At 38.8% G+C, this 26,493-nt stretch overlaps 1 protein-coding gene and 1 long non-coding RNA gene across 2 annotated transcripts in view; one reads left to right on the top strand and one right to left on the bottom strand.

The window, feature by feature from the left end:
• The window catches only part of birc6 (baculoviral IAP repeat containing 6), a 130,387-nt gene that overhangs the window by 68,526 nt on the left and 35,368 nt on the right, over positions 1-26,493 (top strand). The window contains exons 61-65 of the mRNA XM_073827622.1: positions 2,878-3,074; positions 3,266-3,566; positions 5,620-5,837; positions 9,207-9,371; positions 9,458-9,623. Of these exons, the coding sequence (XP_073683723.1) occupies positions 2,878-3,074; positions 3,266-3,566; positions 5,620-5,837; positions 9,207-9,371; positions 9,458-9,623 (1,047 nt within the window). The remainder of the gene's footprint in view (positions 1-2,877; positions 3,075-3,265; positions 3,567-5,619; positions 5,838-9,206; positions 9,372-9,457; positions 9,624-26,493) is intronic.
• LOC141296366 (uncharacterized) lies at positions 16,396-18,630 on the bottom strand. Its single transcript, XR_012341240.1, has 3 exons — positions 18,432-18,630; positions 17,766-17,857; positions 16,396-17,274 (listed from the first exon to the last, which is right to left on the bottom strand). It is a non-coding gene; the product is annotated as an uncharacterized lncRNA (long non-coding RNA).

The raw sequence follows: 26,493 nt of genomic DNA on the forward strand, positions 1-26,493 counted from the left end.
TCTAAAAGTTGTTTACATAATATGTGTGTGTATTGTATATATTATGCATATATAAACACACATACAGTATATATTTTGAAAGTATTATATAAGTATATGTATATATGTATGTACATTTAACAAAACAAAACATTTTTCTTAAATATATACATGCATGTGTGTGTATTTATATATACATAATATACACAGTACACACATACATATATTATGTAAAAACTTATATTTTGGATGTGATTAATTGCGATTAACCATTTGACAGCACTAAAATATATTACATATATTTATTAAATATATACTTGTATGTGTGTATATTTATTACAACATATAAATATAAATATACACAGTACACACACAAATATGTAACGCATGTAAATACAAACTTTTATTTTGAGATGTGATTAATCGCGATTAATCGATTTGATAGCACCAATATATAAAGTTTTTATGTATTCAGATGAGTTACAACATTCAGATAGCAGTATTTTGCTTTCAGTAAGTACAAAAAAGTTGCAAAGTTGCCACGTTGTTCCTTGTCGAGACACTGTGTCAGGGAGTTATATGGGACTGAACTGCGAGCTCTCAAACTGTTGAATTTTCATCTGGAAGTGGAGATTTGGCACTATTTGTTTACTTCGCTCCACTGGCTTTTCCGAGCACACAGCGTTCGTTTGTTTGTTTGGCTCAGTAAGAAGTCTTGGAGCATGCTGCGTTTGATGGCACCCGTAGAGTCTGGCATCAGAAGTTTTCAGTTTAGTGATGGTGCCTGGGGGACTCACCCCACCCTCCGGCTAATTGGCCGTCTTAGCAGAGTCAAATCACTGTTGGCGTACCCAACTCTGCTTCTTTCCACACACTTTCATCTCGCACCCCTCCGTCGAAGAGCTGAGAGGATGCTTACCGGCTCAGGGATAATGCTCTCCTCTCTGTCTGGAGTCCGTCCATCTCTCTGTGGAGGAAATGTGTGGAAGACACTCCAGCCACAGGCGGTGTTCTGAACCGTTGCCGCTTGTTACTGTGATGTGCCATCAACCTGTTGGCGATGAGTTTGTTCCTGGACACAGACTCCAGACTTGCAAAGTAGGTTTACTGAAACTTGCTGGTCTATTACAAAACTAAGATCAAATAAGCCCTACTGACTTCCCTACAGCAGTGGTGGTGTTGGCGTGTTTCACAGCTTCTTTGTTCATCTCTCCAGCAAGAGTTTTTGGCTTCGAGTTTTACAGTCGTCTGCTGTTTCCTTGCACTGATCTCAACATCAAAGAGACAAGGATTTCTGATTCCAAACCAACCAACTGAAATAACAACAGTTTAAAGAAATAAGACATTTAACGTCCCCAGAGCATAAATCCATGAGTAGTCTGTAAATACTTGTTCTTTCTCAGTCTCACACTTGTTCTGTTCTGGCCTTCACAGAGACAGGAATGAGCAGACTAACATCCTATCTAGCAAGCTGCGTCTCTAAATGAATTCACTGGAAAGCACCAGCTAAAATACAAATTAAATTTGAAATAGATTTTTCTCACGACTGTGAAAGTCATAGAAAGTAATACATTTTACTGTAGTGAATGTACTTTTTAGGTTCATAGGCTAGAAATTGGTCTCGGGTAAAGGAAAACTTGCTCAAAAGTGGTTTGTGAGTGATTTTTTTCCGAGGCAGTGCTTTTCAACAAATCCATTACTCAAATTCAGAATAAATCATTGGAATAGTTTAATGTTTAAAAATAAATCCTGCATGTTTGGATAGGTCATGGAAAAGTCATTGGTCAGAAAGTGTGGGAAGCCTACAGCTAGATAAGCTAATATGTCATCTGAAAGCCAAATATATATAAAATTTCCATTGATGTATTGTTTGTTAGGATAGGACAACTATTTGGCCAAGATACTATTGGAAAATCTGAAATCTGAGGGTGCAAAAAAAATCTAAATGTTGAGAAAATTGCCTTTAAAGTTGAAGTTTTTAGCAATGCCTATTACCAATCAAAAATTAAGTTTTGAAATATTTACGATAGGAAGTTTAAAAAATATCTTCATGGAACATGATCTTTACTTAATATCGTAATGATTTTTGGCATAAAAGAAAAATGGATAATTTTGACCAGTGCAATGTATTGTTGGCCATTGCTACATATATACCCGTCCTACTTAAGACTGGTTTCGTGGTCCAAGGTCACAATTCCTCACCCTCAAGTCGTTCCAAACCTGTAAGACCTTAAATCATCTTTGGAACACAAATTAAGATCTTTTTGATGAAATCCGAGAGATACTATTACGTTTAAGGCCCAGAAAGGTAGTGAAGATGTCATTAAAATAGTCCATGTGACATCAGTGGTTCAACCATAATATTATGAAGCTATGAGAATACTTTTTTGTGCATAGAGAGAACTCTTCCATGTCAGTCTTCAGCACACGTTCAGGAGAGTACCACACGCATACATCATGGTACTCTCATGAAAAACGTGGCAGAGAATTTTAATTTTAGGGTGACCTATTCTTTTAAGCATTAAACTCTGTGTTTTACTGTCTTACATTGAGACATTTTATCAGCTGTAAACTCTGTAAAACAGGTTTACGTTTGAGTGTGGTTTCATTTCTATTCTGACCAAACATTTAACAGCTAACATTTAACAGCCAGTATTTCCTGCGACTTTCTCTTCATTTTCTCGCATCGATCCTCAATCTCAGTAAAGAAAAAAACCTGATTTACAGGAATAATCTGATTTACGAGAACAGATATGAGCTCTTGTGCGGTACTGCTCGGTTGGGCATCATGGTTTATGATGTGAACAATTGAGACCACTTTATTTATAGCTAGACATTTTAAGATTTTTATTGACGACAGATTGAATGATGCGCTTCCTTTCTGCTCTTTCCCTGTAGATCACTGTGAGATGCTAAGCGGCTGTCCGGACGATGAACCAATGACCCCAGGTGACGAAGGTTTGGATGCTGCAGTAGATGACACCCTCCTGGAAACCAGTCCTATCCAGTCCCCCTTGCAGGTTTTCGCAGGTATGGGCGGTTTGGCGCTCATCGCAGAGAGACTTCCCATGCTGTACCCCGACGTTATCCAGCAGGTCAGTATATCTGCAAGCTTGCTCTCTTTACAATTCTACTGCATAGGTAGTGTTTTTTGTAGTTTCACTCCATTTCTGCTTCATAAGCCCTTACGGGCTCGTCCTGTGACTCGTCCGTGAGCTCAGGTTAGTCAGCATTTCTGTTCATTTGCGTGCCCACTGAATTTGTTCGTCCGAATCGTTCTCTGCAGGTCAGTGCCCCAGTGGTACCGTCCACTACGCAGGAGAAGCCAAAGGACAGTGATCAGTTTGAATGGGTCACCATCGAGCAGTCTGGGGAGCTTGTTTACGAGGCACCCGAGACCATCGCGGCTGAGCCTCCACCTATCAAATCCTCCGTTCAGACCATGTCACCCATCCCTGCCCATTCACTGGCGGCATTTGGCCTGTTTCTACGGCTGCCGGGATATGCTGAGGTTCTGCTGAAGGAGAGGAAGCACGCACAATGTCTGCTCAGACTGGTTCTGGGCGTCACAGATGATGGAGAAGGAAGTAAGTACCACTCAAGTACAAGAAGCACTACTTCTGAGTTTGTTTGCAATCAATTTGGTTAAAGAGCAGGTCTTATGTTTTTTTAAAGTGTCGTAATATTTTGTTGGAGTCCTCTACAACAGGTTTAAATGCTTATAATCTAAAGGTTTATAATCTAAGGTCATAAAACATTGTAATTTTCTCAGAATATACATTTATACATAGTCATTTGTCAATGATTTCATTTAAACTGCTTTGAGTGTAATATCTGTAAACTCCTCCCTTTCATAAGCCTACTCTGCTCTGATTGGTCAGCTGGTCAAGCCTGTTGTGATTTGCACAGAGAGGAGTACTTCAGCAAGTTTGCGTGTGCTACCACCTGTGTTCCCAAGTCTGCGGTTGTTTTTGACGTTTGCTGGTTGAAGCGACCCCAATAACGTCATATTTATCCACGGGAACACGATTTTTAATGAGAAACCCCCATCGAAACGCAATTGGGCTAGTTTTGAGTGGCTTTTGTTGTGAAAACCTGGGAACCATGAGCCCATTTACATAAAGCAATAATATAGTGCTCCAATTCGTTCTTAAAATAATGACATAAAAACATTTTGTTTAACACTTAAACAAGCGAATCTTGCCCACAGCTTAATTTTAGCTGATAAACTGGAAACGCATAACAGCAACGATTGTGGATATGTTAGCCGAGAGCGAATGTGACTGACTTATGAAACAACACAGTTTGTAATCCAAAATATGTCTAAGTTACATTCTTTACATTATTAAACAAAGTAATTAGAACAACGACAGTCTACATAGTGGGTTCACAGCGAATTATCAGAACTATTTGAGTAAGACCGTAACAGCACAAAAAATTATATTTTGAGCACTCACTGTACACATGAAAAATGTCACATAGCGTATCGATCGTACTTACAGGTTGTGGTTTGGAGGCGCTTGTTAGTCCAAATCAGCAGATTAGATGATGGTAATGAAGATAAAGGCCAAGATTAGAAAAGCAGTTCTCTGTAAAATGACGAGCACACAACAAAAGGTTTGAATTGTATTGCTGTGGTATCATGGAAAAAAAACTGAAATTTAACCACTGATTCTTCACATCATCATCTTTCGGCAATGAAAATTAAACAAACTTGCTTTCACAGGGCAGATCACAGTGTCGCCTTGACATGATCTGTTTGTGGGCAGGTCAGACTGTATTTTGCGGGCAGGCTGGGATTATGCAAATGTATTACCCAATGATGTAGATCGGTAAAAGGCAGAAGATTATGAATGAAGACGGAAAATATGACGACTGAGTCGACTCTTTCTTTTGAGAGACAATCTTTATGTATAATGCACTTTTTTGATTAACAAATTTGCAGACTGTTTACACTGAAGGATGGCTATTTTACAAACTGCAAAGAAGATATTTTTCGAAACCAATCTGACCTGCTTTTTAATATAAAGTAAATCTAGGTTTTTTTGGGGCAATACACATCTATTTCATATTCACTGTGTGTTGTTCACATATCTATTAGCTGAGATTATTGATTGGAACAGCAGACTGATGTGGAACATGTTTTTTGATTCTCTCATCAGCAACCCCTGCATATCTGTGTCTGCCATCAACCACTCAAGTCACTGTCTCAGAGACCTCTCAGACTCACCTCTCATATTAAACAGGCTGTTCTTTATGGCCAAAGTATACTTCGGTTTTAACCACCTTGAGTAGTTCAAACAAACCTTCAGCCAAGAATCAAACTTCTCTAATGGTTTTTATACATAAATACCCTTCAGGCATATACACACACAGCTCTGCTTTTGCCCAACAGGAAGCATTGATTGGGTTACTGCGTGGTTGCTTCATCGATTGGTTTAATTGAGCCTGGATTGGCTGCCCACTGTGTGTTTCTGTCAGTCTGGACTGTTGATTGGTCAGCTGATTACTTGATGTATTGGTAGACTGGTTTAAGTTTATTATTGAGTGCTAGAGAAAATGATATTTAAATGTTTGGAGGCAGGTTTTTCTCATCTAGAGATGACTTTTCATTCTCTCCATCTGTCTTTCTTCCTCAAGGTCACATCTTGCAGTCTCCATCTGCTAACGTTCTACCCACGTTGCCCTTCCACGTGCTCCGGTCCTTGTTCAGCTCGACTCCTCTCACCACGGATGACGGGCTGCTGTTGAGGCGCATGGCTCTCGAGATTGGTGCAATCCACCTCATCCTGGCTTGCCTATCTGCTCTTAGCCATCATGCTCCCAGAGTGCCCAGCGGAAGCGCCAACTCCAGTGAGGTCAGTGTTCACATGCCGTTTATGTGCCATTTGGTCTACAAAAATCAGCATTCTTGTGACAACCATGAGAACATCTGGTACGCAGAGTTAAAGCCATAGTTCCTCCAAAAATGACAATCACCCCATGGTTTACTCACCCTCAAGCCATTCTTGATGTATATGGCTTTATTGTTTCAGGCGAATACAGTCAGAGTTATATTAAAAAATGTCCTGGCTCTTCCAAGCTTTATAATGGCAGTGAATGGGTGTTGAGATTTTGCAGTCCAAAAAAGGGCACTCATCCATCATTAATCATACTCCACACGGATTCAGGGGGTTCATAAAGGCCTTCTGAAGCAAAATGATGCATTTGTGTAAGAAAAATATCCATATTTGAAGCTTTATATTTGAAACATTAATCTCTAGCTTCCGCTAACTGTCGAACAAGCATTCACGAGAGAGAAGCATTCCAGCGGATGACGTAGGATATAGGTGAACGTGGTGACAAACACTGAAACGCAGTGGAGAGAGAGAAAAAAAACACCATTCACAAATTAAAAGTGCAAAATAAGGAAAAATGATGGGGGATTTCGATATAAGCCAAGAGGAGACTGGTTTTCCTTTGCTGTGAACAAAACTTGGTTCTCACGACACTAGCATATGCTTACTGGAGTTTACGATATGCCTACTTCCTACGGTAGCCATCCACTGGAATGCCACTCTTTTGTGAATATGCGTACGAGAGTTAATAAAAGCCCTAGATTATTGTTAATGAAGTTTTTAATATAGATATTTTTCATACACAAACACATCGCTTCACTTCAGAAGGCCTTTATTAACCCTCCGGGTCCATGTGGAGTACTTTCATGATGGATGGATGCTCTTTTTTAGGCTTCAAAATCTTAAAAGCCATTCACTTCCATTATAAAGTTTGGAAGAGCAAGGGCATTTTTTATATAACTCCCAATTGTATTTGTGTGAAAGAAGAAAGTCATGTACATTTCAGATGATTTGAGTGAGTAAATCATGGGGTAATTTTAATTTTTGCGTGAACTGTCCCTTTAAGCAAATCAAAATGAAGTCGTTTCTTGCATGTAATCTTCCTCTTACACTTTATGAGAGTAATAGTAATGCCTGATTTGTGAAAGAATAGTTATTTTCAGTTAAATATTTTCATTGATTTAGTTCACAGAACCAGTCTGAATAATTCATTCACAATCTGACTGATCTGTTTCAATGATCCAGACTAAAATTGTAAGTGGACTTCAGGGAAAAATATAATCGTAAAAAATGGTACGTAACTGCTGTCTTCAGATAATTTGTGAGCGTATGTGCAGGGGAAGGAAAAGACACTCCTGTAAAGACCTTAATGGAGATGTTTCTCAGACTGAGACATGTCATTTTATTAATGACTGTGGTCACCAGTCTTTACAGACTGCTGAAGGGCTCTTTATTCAGAGCCCTTGACTTAATGAGGAGAGGTGTGTGTGTGAGAGAGGGAGCGAACAACCACTCATTCAGGTGTAGTGTGGTCCTATTAAAACGGAAGGTATAGAGAGGAGTTGAACAGCTCTTTTAGTCATTACATGATTATGAGGAGTTTCACTCGGCCGAAATGAAAGTGTCTTCACAAAGGACAACTGCAGCACAATCATAATGAGAAAATAATGAAAAAAACGACCATCATCATCAGACCCCCAATACCGAAGCAAATGACTTTCATAAAAATCAATATTCAGCCCTCACAGACAGGTTTTATTAAAATCAATTTTTTAAATTCCAGTGTTTAAGAGAATTTTTTTTTTTATAAATGATACTCGGTGCAGAGCGGTGCGTCTGTGCATGGATTTATAGTTTGGTGAGGGGTGGGTTCAGGGCTGAGGATTTGAACGGTGGCCAGTGGCCTGTCAGAATCATAATGGGCGTCCTTGGGGCGGCAGAAGTATTGGCAGAGCAAATATTAAACCCGCCGAAGAAGAGCACTGCGGTCAGCGCATATTTATTCTCCTCTCTCTTTCACTCTCCTGTTTGTCCCTCCTTTGGTATTTTCATTAAAGATCTTTGCACAGTTGAAAATGAATGCGCTTGTGACACTCAAGCTGGTTTGAGTCCAGCCTGCAACCATTTCCCTATTTTTAAATCATACGTTTCAAGGTAGTTATGATACTATTGCATTATGGGAAATGCACCAGTCTTCTTTTTACTGTGCTACTAGCCTATTATTCAACTGATGCACAGCTTCTGACCTCATTGTTTCCTCTCATAATGTTGTGACATGCTGTCAGTCTTTAGAGCAAGCAGTAAATTTCAGCAGGGCGTCACGTCTGGAACAATCAATGTCAAAAACCAGAATGACAAAGTGTGTGTGGAAGAGAAAGACTAGGAAATGCATCCTCCTTTCCTGTCTTTCAATCTCTGTCATTTGGAAGTAGCTTAAAGGGATGTTTTTACTTATTTAGTAAGGATATGTAACGTTGATCAGAATTGACATTAAAGACATTTGTAATGTTACAAAAGATTTCTATTTTAAATAAATGCTGTACTTTTTTTAATGAAAATGTCTTGGAAAAAAAAAAATTGTGTCCACAAAAATATTAAGCTGTTTTTAACATTGATAACAATCTGTCAAATCAGCATATGGAATAATTTCTGAAAGATTGTGATGCTGAATTTTGAAATAATGCCTGTTGAAAATGGCTTTGCCATCCCAGAAATAAATAACATTTTAAAATATATTTAAACTTTTAATTTTTAAAATTATAATGTTTCACAATATGTGACCCTGGACCACAAAACCAGTCATAAGGGTAGATTTCTTATGGACGATATTTGGCCGAGATACAACTATTTGAAAATCTGAAATCTGAGGGAACAAAAAAATCAAACAATTGAGAAAATCACCTTTAAAGTTGTCCAGATGTAGTTCTTAGCAATGCATATTACTAATCAAAAATGAAGTTTTGGTATATTTATGGTATGAAATTTACAAAATATCTTCAAGGAACATGATCTTTACTAAATCCTAATGATTTTTGGCATAAAAGAAAAATAATTTTGACCCATACAATGTATTGTTGCCTATTGCTACAAATATACCCCTTCTACTTATGACTGGTTTTGTGGTCCAGGGTCACACATTATTATTTTTACATACATTTTTCTCAAATAAACACAGCTTTGCTGAGCATAGGAGACTTGAGCAACAATAAACGATTGGCTAAGATGTTAACCGGAGTTCATTAGGATGTTAAAGTCTTAAAGATATAGTAGCACAGTCTTTGTTTAATTCTTAGTGTCAGAGACTTTCACTTCTCATTTAATAGAAAAGGTTAAAACATGGACTCCAGTGTGAAAGCTACAGTTGGGTTTGATTTTGTGTTTGTGCTGCAGCCACAGGTCTCAAGCGGGCATGTCGGTGGAACCACAGAGGAGCAGCAGCTCTACTGGGCCAAAGGAACCGGCTTTGGGACAGGCTCCACTGCATCAGGCTGGGATGTTGAGCAGGCTTTGACCAAACAACGTCTGGAGGAGGAGCACGTTACCTGCCTCTTACAGGTGTGTGTGTGTGCATCAAAATACAAATTAGATTTCCATTTTACACCTGTTCGGGTATGTGATGGGAGATTCTGTGTCTCTGGCAGGTTTTGGCCAGCTATATCAACCCATCAGGCTGTGTTGGATCTGGTGAGACCCTCTCAGGAGAGGTCAGAGGTCACAGCAGCTCACTGCTGCCATCTGTGCTGCAAGAACTGCTCAGCCAGTCCTGCCTCATCCCTGCCATGTCTTCATACTTACGCAACGACTCAGGTAGGGCACATTCTGCTCATACTTTGAGCTTTACTATTTTTGTGGTTGTGGTGTATCATTTGCATGTGTGCCTGAGAGAAAAGTGTTATCCACCTTTTTCTTCCCGTTGGTAAGTTTTATAGGTGTGGCTTCCGGTCTCATCTGCGTCCAGCTGTTTTTAGCTGTACAAAACAGCTTGATATTGCAGATTGGTGTGTCTTACCATATTGTTTTAATGTATTATCTTAATTATGAGCACAGAGGTTTGAAGTGCAAACTGTTTTACCGTTTACTGCATGTTGTTATTCTTTTCACAACAGATAGACAGATGAACCGGAAGTCTCACCCATAGGCTTACTTCCGCGTTGAGGAAAAAGGTGGATACATTTCACCTTGTGCCTTATTGTGTATAGAGACAGCAGGTGGAGCCCCTGTCTCTTTTGAGTGGTCTCTCTATCACTCTTTGACTTCGTCAACCGTGTTTTTATTTCTCAGGCATTCACCCATTTGCTCATTCCCATGTTATTCCAATCTTGTCTTTTGGAGGCATTATTTTGCTACATAAAGAGCGTGAATAAGAATAGCAAAAGCACAATCTAAGTATATTTGAAGTAGTTCCCATGACTCAATGCACTATATTTCAAGAATTCTAAAGCCATAAGATAGTATTGTCTAAGAAACAGACTGAAATTTACATCGCTCAGTCACTTTTCTTTGCATGTTTGTAAGAGAAGTAGCAATATTTGGTTCCTGACCAAATCAGTTTTTTTAAATGGATGAATCTTTTGAGTTGAGTTGAATCTTGAGTTGAACTCACTGACTCAATGATCTAGTCACACAATTAAAGGGATAGTACACCCAAAAATGACAATTCTGTCACTAATTACTCACCCTTATTTTGTTCTAAACCTGTAGGACTTTCTTTAATCTTTAAAACACAAATTTAAGATATTTTTGATGAAATCCGAGAGCTTTCTAACCCTGCGTAGAAAGCAACGCAACTGACATGTTCAAGACCTAAAAAGGTAGTAAGTACACTGATAAAATAGTCCATGTGACATCAGTGGTTCAACCGTAATGTTATGAAGCTACAAGAATGCTTTTTGTGTGCAAAGAAAACAAAAATAAGAACTTTATTCAATAATTTCTTCTCTTCCGTGTCAGTCGACATGCGTTCACAAGAGTACCGCGTTCGATCGACCGCCATTACAAAACTTTTACAGTGTTTTGCATCCTTTTTGAAACATCAAAGTTCCAGTCCTCATTCATTCTAATGGAAAACACTGCGTTTTCTAATAAAAAAAATATATAATGTTTGTGATTTAAGAATCTTGGTACTAGTATCTCAGTTAATATGAACTAATAAAACTCAGTGTTTCCTTTGTATTGATAGCCATGAACAAACACTGTTTTGGTTTAAAGAACCAGAAAGTGGTGTGTGTTCAGTGTGTGTGTGTGTGTGTGTGTGTGTGTGTGTGTGCTGTGAGTGTTTATTTCTCTCCGGCTTAATTAAATAAGCGCCGATAAAACGATGAGTGTAGTAATTAGCTCCAGATATCAGCTGGAGGTTTCAACCCTACATTGGCATGGTGTGTGTACCTCAAATCAACGAGAGCACACAAACACACACAAACGTTCTTTCTAAACACACTTAGCCAGCAGGGGGAGCAGCAGTTGGTCAATCTCATGAACAACCGAGCCAATAAAAGATTAGGAGAAGCACACACACCGTGTTAAAGAGTGTGTGTTTTGTGCCCTGAGATCCTTAGCTGTCTCTGTGGCAGTGAAACAGGAAATGAGCGTCTCCGATCACCCCTGCTGTAATAACGCCCCATCCACCTGATGAACAGGAGGGAGAAGAGATGAGAAGAGATGGACTACTGCTTCCAAAAAGCATTAAGAAACAGCTGAGGGGCAAATAACAAAGAGTACAAGATTATAGTGTAGAGCACTTTGTGTATATGGACGGCCACAAGCACTTATTTTCATTGAGGAGGTGAGGACTCTTCTGGCGCACACAGGTTACGGCGGTCTGTCCAAACTCTCATTGTCTCCTGCTCCCCATCCGGCACGTTCATTTAATACGTTCTCTCAAAGATTATTATGCTGCTTTCTTTCTCTACCCCTGGAGGGGTCGTCAAACCTGCTGCTTCTCTCAACTCCATCAGCTCTTCTGCATATTTTTACGTAACCTCCTGGTAATCTGATGGCAGTACTGTTGATTAATACTGCTGATAATTCTTTTTTGCATCGTATTTTGGTTGAAAAATTTGAGAATTGTGATTTATATGTGACCTTGGACCACAAAACCAGTCTTAAGTAGCATTGGGTATATTTGTAGCAACAGCGAAAAATACATTGTATTGGTCAAAATGATTGATTTTTCTTTTATGCCAAAAATCATTAGGATATTAAGTAAAGATCATGTTCCAAGAAGATACTTTGTAAATTTTCTACTGTAAGTATATCAGAACCTAATTTCTTTTTAGTGATATGCATTGCTAATTCATTTGGACAACTAAAAGGCAATTTTGTTAATATTTTGAATTTTTTTTGAACCCACCCTCATATTCCAGAATTTGAAATACAGTAGTCAACATTCGAAGTGGATCAAAAAAGTTAATCAAAAGTTGTCCTAAGATAAGAATGGGTATTCTTTTTGGTTTTAGGACAAATTTGATGAAAGGTTTTGATCCACTTCGAATGTTGACTACTGTAGTTGTATAATATGTAATATTGCCTTATCCTAACAAACCATACATCAATGGACAGCTTATTTATTCAGCTTTCAGATGATGTATACATTAAATTTTTTTTTTAAATTGACCCTTATGACCAGGGTCACACATGAAGACTTTGAGGGGAGAACTGGACCGTGCCATGACAAATTGGAGTGCAGAGGTGTTCTGAGGTGTTGTAATTGCATGAAATGGACACTTTGCACTTGGGTTTGGAACTAAACAACAAAAAATGGCAATGTGAACCATTTAAGAAAATGCATCTTACAGTAGACAGAAAAGAAAGTGCCAAATTTGTGGTCTCTCTCAACCATGTAAAGGCGATATTGAAAGGCGATTTTATTTTATTTTTTTAACGAAAATACTTTTATTCAGCAATGATGCATTCAATTGATTAATAAAAGTTTTTTAATAAATGCTGTTCTTTTGAACCAATTCTTTAAAAAAGACCTTTTGTAGCATCTAATACTCACTTAAATGTAATATTTAACACTAATAATTGAATAGCATTAGTAAAAGTAAAAAGATAGTTTTTTTTTATGTTGACTTTAAGATTTGCCCTACTAGACTTTCATTGTATGGATCCTTATTCTTATTCTGTACATTTTAATATTGTGATGCCTATTTATTTATTTATTTTTTTAAGATTTATTTTTGGCATGACAGGGTAGTGCAGAGCAGACAGGAAACAAACCGGGTGAGAGAGGGTAAAGGGATCGGGAAAGGTTCTCAAGCTGGGATTCGAACTTGGGACGCCCATAGCCCAACAGCACTATGTCGGTGCACTTGCCCACAAGGCTATCGCCGCTGATATTGATATAAGTTGTTTTTATTTTTTAGTGTGGATAAACTAGCATTGGATGATAAAATGAAAATATCAGCCAAAATATTACTGCTGGTGCATCCCTATTATAAATCCATTCACTTGATAGCTAAGTGATAAATGAAACAAAAAAACATTATTCATCAGTATTTTTATGTTCAAAAGACCAAGCGTTTGTGGTAATGCAGGTCTGTAGGACATGCCATGGCTTTCTATGTTGTGTTTATTTCTGTTTACTTGATAGTCCCTTGAAAGCTGTTTTCATTACAGGGATATCACACTCGCCTACACACGGCACCCCTGACATATGCTGTAAGGCTCGTGTAATGTTGCTGTGTGTTAGAAACAGTGCTGACGTGGTGCAGTCATTAAGTAGGGCAGGTTTTTGAGGTGCTAGAGTCTTTTCCCCGAGTGTAAATAGAAATCATCACCGTGTTCTCTCGTTCATCTCTTAGCCCACCCCCTCAATATGGCTCCCTGTTCACTTCATCTCTTTATTTATCTAGTGATCTGCCCACAGAGACATTTTAAGGCATCATTGGTGTGCTTTTGAAGTTAAGACTTTTGGGAAAGAAAAAAAAGTCGGCACTTTAATTATGCCACCTCGCTTTAGCGAAATTCAAAGGAGATGTTGATTATATACTTGCAGAGAAGCCAATGCAACCTAAAATAAATTCAAGATGGTGGGCGAGATGAGAAATGTTGATCATTATTGTGTGAGTTGTGTATTTGTATGCTTACTAGAATGTAGAAATCGTTTGAGTTGTATCCTATGTAGAAGCTATTGAAGCTCCAAGCTCTTTACTAAGGTTTGGATTGAGTTCCTGTTGGACAGTGGTGAAGGTAAGGTTTTGTCTTTAGTTTGTGTATCTCTGTTGAAATATTGGCCTGTGAAGAGCAGATATTAGAGTAAAGCGGTTGTGATTCATATGTCTTTGACCACCGCGTCACGTGTAAACCTCACGTGAGCGGCTTACACAGGACTGTTGACCCCAGGAAACACACACATCCCCCCTGCATTGCGCCTGCAAGCTGTATCTGAACTGAATCATAAGTTCCTTAATCATACGTGTGTGTCAGGAGGCCATGTCCATCAAAATGCTGGAAGTGCAGTATTTATATTACTCTGAGGTTTGGGTAAGCTCTTTGGATTGGCAAAGGTGGCTCTAGTAGGTGCTTCTTGAAGGTCTAGAGGGTTTAATTTTATCTTAAATAGAGAAGCACAAACCTAATATACTAAGTCTAACTTTTTCTCTAAGTATGTTTACGTGTACATATATAATGTTTTGTAGTCGAGCTACAGTCTTTATCCCTTGTCCAATGCCCAGTTGAATATTTAAAGAGGTAAATGTGTGCCCCCTCAATCTTTTGGCGCAAAGGCGATTTTCAAAAAGGTACATTTTCAGTCAGTCAAAAAGGCCAATTATTGACAGGGCTCTGTGCTTACTTTTCTATTTAGGAGAAAGTAATGGCATTTTCACCTTCAGTTCTAATTAATAATCAAAAAAATCTGATCTAAAATTTGCCTTCCCATTACGAGGTGATATTTGACTCCTTAAAGTAATGGCATTTTTGGCGACTTAAAAGTATGTCATCTTTTATGTCTTTTTTATTATATTGTTTAAGCTTTTAAAATATCTAATTAAAACAACATAATGAGAACAAGTAAAAATAAGAATAAGTTACCAATCAAATGAAATCAGTATTAACAAAATGTATTTGTACTACCGAGGTGGCACAGAAGAACACCAAAGTGGCTTGTCGGTGTATTTTCATGTTTAATGAGGCTCAGAGGTGGCATGAGTGCAAGCAAATTCATAAATTCATGTTGAGATTAATGTTTTAAATATAAAATTTTGAATACAGAAATTACTGATTCATATCATATTTAATTCGTTTGAATGGCTGATTCATTTTGTAATAAAGCAAGTGATTGTCTTTATGAATGGGAAGTTGAATCATAGATTCATTCAACACATGTTCATTTATAAACGAAACCACGCTGTGTTTGTACTTGTTTCAGACCATTTTTGACGACAAAATAGAGCAAAATCAGGCAATAGTTTTATAGTCAGACAGTGTAAGTCACTTAACTTGTTTAAATAATTGTATTAAATCAATATCTCATTTACAAACTCCCTTAAAAATTTCTGTCACTTATCTTAGTTCACTGTGATCTCACAAAATTCCATTATAATCAACAAAGCTCTCTACACTGCACAATGAATATCTTATTTACACTCTTTCTACACTGTTTTTTAAAAGGATTCGTGAGAGATGTCTGTGATTGTGTCAGTCGCACATGATGCGCCTGTGTATTTTTTCATAGTCACATGCAGTAGTTTTCAGTTGCAAATGCAAAATCGTCACACTGTAGAGCCCAGATTGACTGTAAATGAACTTTCAAAGCCCATACTTTCTGACCTCGGAATTGGTTTGTGGAGTGTTTACACTAATGTGAGAGATGGTGTAAAGTGTTCACACTGATCTGAGTGCAGGTAGAGAGGTTCTCCTCTGGTCTGAGAGCTGGTTACACAGAGCCCTTGTAGTGAGGATTTGTATTTGATGATAAGCCCTGCAGGTACATGCTGATTTACAGCGCAGGCCTTTATTACAGCAGTGCCCTATGGCTCTGGAATTTATTGAGGGACCTGAGACTAAGCGTAAAGCCCTGCTAACATTTCCGCAGGCAGATTTTGCGGAGCACATTTCAGTGTGACGTATCGCAACACACTCAGAGGGCAAACACACTCGCACAGAAACACAACCCTTTTCTTGCAAAAAAAAGAGAAAAAGAAAGAATCAATCACATGGGCACATTTTCTGGCATGTTGGGATTGGTTGTTGTGTGCGCATTCCAAAGCCTCATTCTCATGCATGAAGCTCCCATCAACCATTTCTACCACTTTCTATCACATGTGCCAGGAAACTGACCTCTGTGTTCTCAGAGGGGCTTAGAAACACCTCCATCACCGCTGGGACAGACAAGGAAAAAGCAAAGCTTGGTAACCATCTCTGCCTCAAAGGCTTTTATCACAACTCTGTTATTTAACCTGCTTGTGTTTACGGTGCGCTGAGCTCTGCTAACGCTCAAAAACCCAAATGCATGACTCACACCCATAGACGTGCTGGGCAGCACATACGTGATTGGTCAGCTCAAGACCATTTGATATCGCTAAACACTTTTTCCCACACATCCACATCATTCACAACATCTCGGTCCATAGAATGTCATTTTATTGATTAGATTCTCTATGGCACAGTACATCTAGTATGTAATCATGTATCAATACAAAAGCATTTTTCTTTGCACAGAAACAACGTGTCTGACACCGCACTCAAATCAGACAGAAAACACACACGCACACTCATATTTGTCTGTTTATCTTCCCGCCACCAGAAAGGAGGAGGAGCTGTAGTGAAAAAGTCTCCAAATGTCAGCGAACTGCCTGTTCCCACAGGGTCCAGCTTTTTGAAACTGGGGATAAGTCCTGGAGTGTTTCATTCTCATTTGTTCTTAATAGAAAAATATTTTAGAATTCCAATTTCTCTGTTATTGCGCACTTTCTATTTTCGTCGTTCAGTTGCACTGATGTTCTTGTGTCCTTGTAATTGAAGCCAGGCAGTGCTCGACGTAATTCCCACCATTGTGGAAACTCAAGGTCCCTTGGCCCATGACCACGTCCTGAAAGGGTACAAATCTGGTGTATCCAAGAATCAGTTTGTCCAGAGATCTGCGTTAAACAGACGTCCATCGCATTGAGATGTATATATCCGTAAGGGGTCAGAGGTCAAGAGCAAGAGTCACTCCCACCGTCCCTAGTGTCATCTTCCACGTTCTTCTTCTCTGTGAGATGTCAACCCTTCTGTCATATCTCCGTCGGACCCCGCCCCTCACCTGGTCCACCTGCTCTCAACCCTCCTTTTCACAGAGTGGTGTAGATGTAAACAAACACGATGACGAAGAGGTTCAAAAAGGTACCGATGATCCCCAGCAGGGCCAAGATAGACTCCTCTCGCTCCTCTTTACCCTCTTGTGCCCGGACCTCCTCTATACTGACGGTGGTCGTCCCCATTCTGACCCCCCCACCTCAGTCTCCAGGGTGCTTATCTGTGGAGAAACAAGAGCAGTGTGAGACAAACAATCAACAAGCCTCGTTTTGGTTCTCTGACGGCCACTAGAAGCCGTAAGGGTAAGATTTCCCTTTCTCCTGCGAGTGTGGCGTAATGAACACAAAAGAGGATGTCTCCCCCCACCTCCGTGATGGATTTCCCCCTCAGAAAATGATATTTCCCTGCGGAGCTGCTACAACAGGGCGACTCTCGGCAGCTGAGATGATTTACTGTACGTTTAAAGCTTCTCACTTGCTGTTCGCCTCTTGCCACGTACGCTAAACGGTTTCTCTTTTCTCATCCCATCTCCACATTCACTGGAAGCATATACATCCAGGTTCCTACAGCTAGGTACAAGAACATCAACCTTGATAAGCAGCCTGGGGCCAAACGTACAGCTTGGCGAAGTGGAGAATAAAGCAGGTGCACGAGCTGACTGACACAAATGGAAGAACATAGAAAGTACAGCGAGAAAACAGGAAGGCTTACCCTACGGCGTGGGAGATCTGGGGGAAGATCCAGCATGCTGTGGGCTCATCACAGGAGAGGCATATCTGGGCTGGCGGCAACATGAGGGCCAGCTGGCCAAGCATCCGACGTCCACGATACCGTAGAGAAGAAAAGAGAAATTGAGAGGTGGAGAGAGAGAAAGAGGGAGAAAGAGTAGGTCTACAACAGCATCTCCTTGAGCCGTGTGCGTTACGCAGACAACAATCTCAGTCCCCAACGTCCCTCCCCTTCGCTCTCTCTCTCTCCCCGTCTCTCTCTCTCTCTCTCCCTCTGGTTTTCTCTCGCTCTTTCTGTGTCAGTATTTCAGCCTCCTTATGTATCGCCAGCCCTTCCTTTTGTTCCACACTCATTCAGTTATTTTATTCTTCTTCGCGTTGTTTATTTTTATTATAATTCTTTGCTTGAATGCCTCACACCTTTCATTCAAGAGATGCTCTGAGAAATCCGCTCGCTGCTATCCCCCCCCCCCCTCACTTTCTTGTTCTCTCCTTTTACTTAAAAAAAAAAAAAAAAAAAAAAGCCTGGTCTCCCCTCCCTCTCGTTGTCACACACTCTCATTCCCTCCTCTGTCACTCTTGTCTATCTGACCCTTTTAGCATCTGAAAGCGGGGCGTCTCAGCATTTGTAACAAATACCGGCCCCCACCTTTTCTCCTTCGCGATTTCTTTCCCTTCTTTCAAGCTCTTCTTTTTCCGTGGGTGTAGAAGTGCTACAGATGCAGACTTAAACTCCTCCGGATGCTCTGGAGATCGGCGACCTGCGGCTGCGAGCTCCCCACCCTGTCGTTCTCTGTCCGTAGCCGATGGCAGTCGTGTGGTTATAGGTCCCGTCTCGGAGCCTGAAAGCGGCGTGCATTGCATAACCAAGCAGAGCGACTGGTAACCGCGGAAACAGAGCGAGCGAGGGAGATCGGGAGAGGGTGGGCGGCGAGGAGGCTCACACGTCAAATGTCTTTATTGCCAAGAACAATGTAGAGCTATTCGGAGATGAGGAGAAGGATTCAAATGGAGTGGAGGTGTGGGATGGTGGCCCGAATTTAGATTTGGGGTTTGATAGATCATGTATGTACTCAAAACCATCATGAAGTCTGTCGATGATCCCAGACTATTTTTCAAGCTTTTTTGATTATTTTTCCAGTTTTTGTCATCTTCGGAAAATCCATAAAAGCCTATATACATAGACATTTGTGACCCTGGACCACAAAACCAGTCATAAGGGTCAATTTTTTGACATCTTGATGTATACATCACCTGAAAGCTTTTAGGATATGGCAATATCTGGGAGATAAAACTATTTGAGAATCTAGAATCTAGGGGTAAAATATTGAGGAAATCGCCTTTAAAGTTGTTCAAATCAAGTTCTTAGCTATGCATATTACTAATCAAAAATTAAGTTGTGCCAGTTGGGTGCCAGTTTGGTAAGATGAAAGAGATTCAAGGTAAAATCAATGACAATGAGTCTTAATATTTTAAACAGCATTCTTATTTTTAAAGGGAACCCTGGGTTTTAAAACTTGTATGGCTTAATATAACGTAAATGATGTCTCTTACTGAAATATGTAGTAGAAAACTCATGAAAGATTTATTTCAAAAAAAGAAATCCACAGTTTTATGCACATTTTGGACTATGGAGGGCGCCATTATTTCCGTAACGTGAAATGGTACTTCCTGTTGCTATTTTTACCTCAACACAACTCAGAATACACAACTCGTAAAATAAAATACCATTACAGTGCCACATTGTGCAGATTTTGGTTGTAATTTTCAATTGAAGAGCAACAAGAGAAGCGATGTAAGTCTTCACTGCTTTCCTAGCGATAAGAAGAGGAGAAAAGAGTAGAAAGATGCCTGTGGACAAATAAAACTTTCTAAAGACCAGCGTCTTTGTTCTCTCCACTTTAGCCCTGTTGCGTTTGAGGCTTTTAGTAGACCACAGCTGCTAAAAGAGCTTACAAATGGCAGAGACGAGAAACTATAGATGCCATCCTGGCAGGATGTAAACATGCTGATACTTGTCATGACACCGCAGCCACTGAAGAAGTTTCTCAGCGTGGATTTCACTCGATATCCAGAGGCGTTTGGACTCCTTGTGATGAAAAATCTATGGTACGGCATTTGGTTTAAGCCTGCGCTCTTTCAGTAGCTGTGATCAACTTGTGTATTTTTAGAGTAGTGTTGCACAAATAAATAGCAAGAGGTAGTGCCAGTAGCTCACAGAGTGCAACCATTTTACGTCATTAAAATAATGGCACCCCTGTCCAAAATACATGATACGATGTGTTTTTTTTTAAATAGCGTAAATCTTAATGGGTTTTCTACGACATATTTTATAAAGAGACATCATTTATGATATTAAGCCATACTCTGGGTTCCCTCAAGGATTTTTAGATATTACTGTGAAACATGTCAAAAGACTAAATAAAAAAAGTCATTATTCTGAAGAAGATCCAAGAACATCGTAGGACAGTTTAGAAGATGATCACATTGACATTTAAAACTAAATTCGTCCCTGAACTTTTGATCATGGGCCCCTCACAGTAAATAAATGTCTTTTTAAGTGGCCTTTAATGTTGACAGCTTTGGAGCTGAAGTGTGAAAAAAGTGGCATCTTGTTTTCTTGTAATCCTCGTCTACTCGAATCCCAAACGCAAGCTACCGTGAACACCGTGTGTGTCTCTGCACACTGACTCACACTGACCCTTGAGGAGTATGATTCTTGTTTCCTTACTCACCATCAGTGGAAATAAAATACAACACAACCTCCCCTCCTCCTTCTCCTTTTCCTCATGTACTTCTGATCATCCTTTTCCTGTGCGTTTTATGATTCTCCATCCTTTTCTTTGCCCTTATCTGGTTTCCTGTCCATTGGCGTGTGTTAATAAACTATCAACCTCATTGTCCACATTAACATTTTAATGGATGGGGGCAGAATAGAAGATCTGTATACACTCCTTCCCTGCCACATCCAGTCCGATAAAATCATATATCAGTGTTATGTGCTACATAAATAAGTTGGTTTACTTCTAGTAGCCTTTGGACCTCAGCAAAGCCAGATCAATTATTTACTGTTTCAATCTGAAATAATCCTGACCTCTGGGCAGGGGCACAATTACAGGAGGTCAATAAAAGGCTTTACCTTTAGGCAAAACTGAGCGCTCTGAGAGGATGTAGTCTTGAAGCAGCAAGTGAAACCCAGTTTACCTCTGTAATGTTACTTTTGTGAGTGAAGAAGGTATTCAAAGAGAAAAAAATGGAAGATTGTAACTTAATTTTTTTTCATTGGGAATTGATTGAATTTTGAGAAGTGGGTGTCACAAGGCAAACAGGATGTAATTGGCTGAAGTGGAAGGGTGAAGAGATTGTTTTTTTTTCTTTGGAGTAACGGACAGAAAGTTTTGAATCTTTAAGTTTTATTTATTTTTTATCTCTATTATAGAACTTCATAATTAGTGTTTCATCCTGATGTTTCCAGAGTTGCAGTGTATGTTATTGACACATAACCAAAATGAATGATAATGAACTTTTATCTTATCTTTATTTTCTTCAGTCATCTTCAGTCTAATTATCTGAGATCGTGTCTCATGCCAGGAAACACCTCTCTCTCTCTCTCTCTCTCTCTCTCTGTCTTTTGTTCTGTCTCTATAGCTCTCTCTCTCTTTGATAATTAGTATCGGCACATTTCAGTCACCATAATGTGCAGAAATTATTGCAGAGGCCAATTAAATGAAATTATCATGTGGGTGAATTCCCTCGGTCCTGGGTTCCCAGCGTCGTGCCAGAACATTTAAAACGGATCAGACTGAACCCGGCGGGTTAGAAGCCATGAAGAAAGAGGCAGGATTTTTTCATCTCCTCTAAGTGGAGTTTCTTGTCAATGAGCCGTTGTTTATATTCATTTATTTGTTTGTAATTTTCTCTCTCTGGAGCTGTGGATCATATAATCATCAAGCTGACAGCCGGTGGTGGGCGATTATGGAGCGATCTCATTACTGTACGTGTGTGTGACCATAATATAACGAAGTTCTGCTGACTCAAAGATCTGCTTGTGTTCTAATATTGATCTTCTATTAGTATCTGATTCAAATCGCTTTAGACAGACCGCTGCCCTGAACCTCTGGTACACTTCTGCAGGGAGGTTAGTTCATTTGTAAAATGTACATAAATTATAGTTTCTGTATTAAGTTTATTGTAATAAAAGGCCTTATTCTTGAAAAATTAGAATTTCTAATTTGTGACTGCTCAGAATTTTTTTGGTTTAGTCATTCATACATAATTCTTTGTATTTAATGCAGCCATTTCATAAAAAGCCAGTTTCTGCCAGGAAAAAAAGTTAATTTCGACTTACCTCACAATTCAGATTTTTTTTCACAGTTGTGATTTTGAGTCGAGTTTATTCAGACTTTTTCACTCAGAATTGCGAGATTTAAACTCAAATTGCGAATTATGTTGCATTTGCAAGATGTGTAGTCAGTTGCGAGAAATCAAATCAGAATTGCGAGATAAATAAAGAGTTTATATCGTACAGTTCAAATTTTTTTCTCACAATTCTGAGTTTTGCGAGTTTATTTCCTGCAATTACAAGTTAATATCTTGCAATTCTGATTATGTTTCTCAGAATTGCGAGTTTATATCGCGCACTTCCAATTTTTACATCTCGCAATTCTGACTTTTCTTGCAAATGTGAGTTTATATCTTGCAATACTGACTTCTCTCACAATTGTGAGTTTATATCTTGGAATTTTGACTTTTCTTGCAATTGTGAGTTTATATCTTGCAATTCTGACCTTTTTTTCACAATTGCGAGTTTATATCTCACAATTTTTACTTTTTTATTGCAATTTATTGCGAGTTTATTTCCTGCAATTAAAAGTTAATATCTTGCAATTCTGATTGTTTCTTACAATTGCGAGTGTATATTGCACACTTCCAATTTTTTTTCTTACAATTGGGAGTTTACATCTCACAATTCTGACTTTTTCTCACAATTGCGAGTTTATATCTTGGATTTTTGACTTTTCTTGCAATTGCAAGTCTATATCTCGCAGTAACGAGTTTATATCTCACAATTCTGACTTTTTTATTGCAATTGCGAGTTTATATCTTGTAATTACATTTTTTTCTCACAATTGGGAGTTTACATTTTGCAATTCTGATTTTTTTTCTCGCAATTGCAAGTTTATATCTCACAGTTCTGACTTGTCTCACGATTGCGAGTTTATATCTCACAATTCTGACTTTTTTATTGCAATTGCGAGTTTATATCTTGTAATTACATTTTTTTCTCACAATTGGGAGTTTACATTTTGCAATTCTGATTTTTTTTCTCGCAATTGCAAGTTTATATCTCACAGTTCTGACTTGTCTCACGATTGCGAGTTTATATCTCAAAATTCTGAATTTTTTCTTGCAATTGCGAGTTAATGTCTCGCAATTCTGACTTTTTCACAATTGCAGGTTTGTCTTGCAATTATGAATTTATATCTCGCTGTTGGTAGTTTATATTTCACAAATGACTTTTTTTCTCGCATTGCAAGTTTAGATCTCGCAATTTGGATTTCTGTTCTCAGAATTGTGAGGTATAAACTCAATTGCAAGTTAAAACATCCAATTCTGTGGCTAAAAAAGACTCTCAGTCTCAATTCTCAGAATTGCAAGTTCATACCTTACAATTCTGAAAAAAAAGTCAGAATTGCAAGATATAAAAATGATTTCTCACAATTGCAAGTGTACATCTTGCAATTGCAGCTGCCACAACATCTCACAACTCGCAATTGTGAGTTCATATCATGCAATTCTGAGAAAAAGTCACAATTGCGAGAAAAAAGTCTAAATTGTAAGGGCTTCCATACAAAAATAATTTGATTATTGGCTTTTCCATCTTTTTGCCATCTTTTAGTGGTCATTATTCAGATTCATCTGTAGTCTTGAGTCTTGTAGAGTGTATTTATTTGTAGCTTTTAAAACAGCAGTTGATGGTGTACAACAGACCTTGAGCAAAGTTCTGCTGAGACTCTCAGAAATGGACAGCGGTGAATTGGGTCAGCTCTGACAAGCTTTTCAAACCTGCCGCAACATCCTGCAGGATGCGTTCATACTCCCCTCGATCAAACGCCGAAAATGGAGAGTGAGTGATGGCTCGGAAACCTTTTAATGGATGTGTGTGCACTCATCCGATACACATTCCTGCCTTTTCCCATTTTTTCCTCTCTAAATCTCCGCCAGGATCATTACAGAGGACAAACTCTGAACAACGCACACAATTCATATCTGACAGTCAAAACCTGCAAGACTCATTAATTATTGTTCTCTTGCTGAGTTTTTTGTTTTTGTTTGTTTTGAGCGTACTGTTTCTTTTTCTCATTAAGATGTTTGTAGCGAAGGTGTGTAATAAGATTCAGCTTGTTTCCTCTCGGCTGTGATGTATTAATATATCTCATTCTGCTCATTTGAACAGGTGCCCTTTGTAAAGTCATATTCTCCACTTTCCAAAGCTCTTTGACAGCATGTGTGTGCCCACACAAAATGCCAAATGTCAGTCAGAGGGCTTGTCAAAATTAATTACGCCCTCCTGCGTGGAGAGAGATAGATACCCCCTTTTTACCTGGATGGGTGCACGGGAGCTAAATTGGATAAAGGAATGAGAGTGGGGGAGTGTAAGGAAGCATGGGAGGACAGGAATGGTATGGTCATTAAAATGAAGCAGTCACACAAAGTGATTGGACCACAAGATTATTTTAGCTTCGTTAGCCTTCAGTCGAAATTTGCTTTGTGGACTATAGGATGCTGCTCTTAAAACTAGTTTATACTAGTTAAGATAAATTTACACTGGTGTAGATGTGAGCAAAATTTCTCACCTAGGATCTACATGAGAAATACACTACTGTTAATTTTATTTTTTATTTTTTTTACTTTTTGGAAAAATTAAAATGATTGCTGAAGAATCATATGACACTGAATATGAGATATTGTAAATAGCATTTTGAAAAATATACAGATAGAAAAATATTGTTTTAAATTGCAATCTTTCACAATATGGCTATTTTCGCTATCATTTTGATCAAATAAATGCATCCTTGGTGAAAAAAAATAAAAATAAATCTTACCAACCTAAAAGTTTTGAACTCTTCTGAGGCATTTACATCAGCCGGACAGCCCGCTGTCCAAAATCCTGCCCTCATAAGTAGACAGACGTATTGTCATTAGAACGTTTGAGAAACTGAGTCCTCTTCAGATGAGAGAAACGCTCTGAATGATTTAGTGGCTTTAAATGATGCAGAAAGGGAAGAATGTGCTTTGTTATCCTTCCGTTAGCTGAAGGTTTTATAGCAGCTTCGCAGAGGAGGAAAATTACAGCCCTGTGGTCGTCGCCATTAGCTCAATCAAACATCCTCGTGCATAAACAGCCTCTGCTGGCACAGGCTTTCCTCAGATACAAGACTATTTTCCTGAAAATTACAGCTTTTGTGCTGCTCCGACACCTCCTTTGAGCAACTCGTACATAAACGTCTGGAAGGGTGCCACTTTCTCATGAGGGTGTCGATGTTAATGCCCACAATCAGATTGCCCAGACACCAAAGTGTCTGCTGGCTGACTCCATGTGTTTAAAGTAACTTTGAGAGCCACACCATCACTTGTAATCTCTGGGGTCAGCTGGAATGAATCCCAAAAGAGTGGCATTTGGAGTCTAGATTCATTCCGCCAGTGCTTTTGGATTGGATGTGGTACTGGAACAAGGAGTGAATGTGCTTCTTGTGTTTCCAGAATTGTTTAATGGATTATAGTACCCGACCTTAAATAGTAGTCCTGTCCTTTTAGTAGTTATACACACTACCATTTAAAAGTTTGGGGTCGGTAAGATGTTTTTTTTTGACTGCACTAAAGCTGCATTTAGTTTGATCAATTTTGTGCTCGAGAATCCGCAAATTTCACTCAGTTTGCCAAATTTTGGATGATAAAATCAAAAGTAGGTCAGTGTACTTCAATCGAAATGTGATATGGACTAGTATCTGTGAATATTAAGCCACCAAAAGACTATTTTATAACCTGCAGGTTATGCATTTCTCTGTGAATGAATGGCGCAGACGTGCGGTTTCGTTTACTAAATACATACCGAAGCATGTGACGCTCGCAGTGTTTTCAACCTCTGCCCTCTCAGTATATGAGTACATGAACACATAAACAAGAACTGCTCACTTTTATTAGGATTTTACCATTTCTTTTGAGAAAAACTACCGTTATATAAAAACATAAACTTAAATGTGACCCTGGACCACAAAACCAGTCTTAAGTCGCCGGGGTATATTTGTAGCAATAGCCAAAAATACATTGTATGGGTCAAAATTATAGATTTTTATTTTATATCAAAAATCATTTGGAAATTAAGTAAAGATCATGTTACATTAAGATTTTTTGTAAAATTCCTACTGTAAACCTATCAAAATGTAATTTTTGATTAATAATATGCATTGTTAAGAACTTAATTTGGACAACTTTAAAGGTGATTTTCTCAGTATTTTGATTTTTTTGCACTCTTAGATTCCAGATTTTCAAATAGATGTATCTCGGTCAAATAATGTCCTATCCTAACAAACTATACATCAATAGAAAGCTTATTTATTGAGCTTTCATATGATCTATACATCTCAGTTTTGTCAAATTTAACCTTATGACTGGTTTTGTGGTCCAGGGTCACAAATGTCTTTACAACA

Source organism: Garra rufa, chromosome 21, assembly GCF_049309525.1.
Source record: "Garra rufa chromosome 21, GarRuf1.0, whole genome shotgun sequence".
NCBI classification, from domain to species: Eukaryota; Metazoa; Chordata; class Actinopteri; order Cypriniformes; family Cyprinidae; genus Garra; species Garra rufa.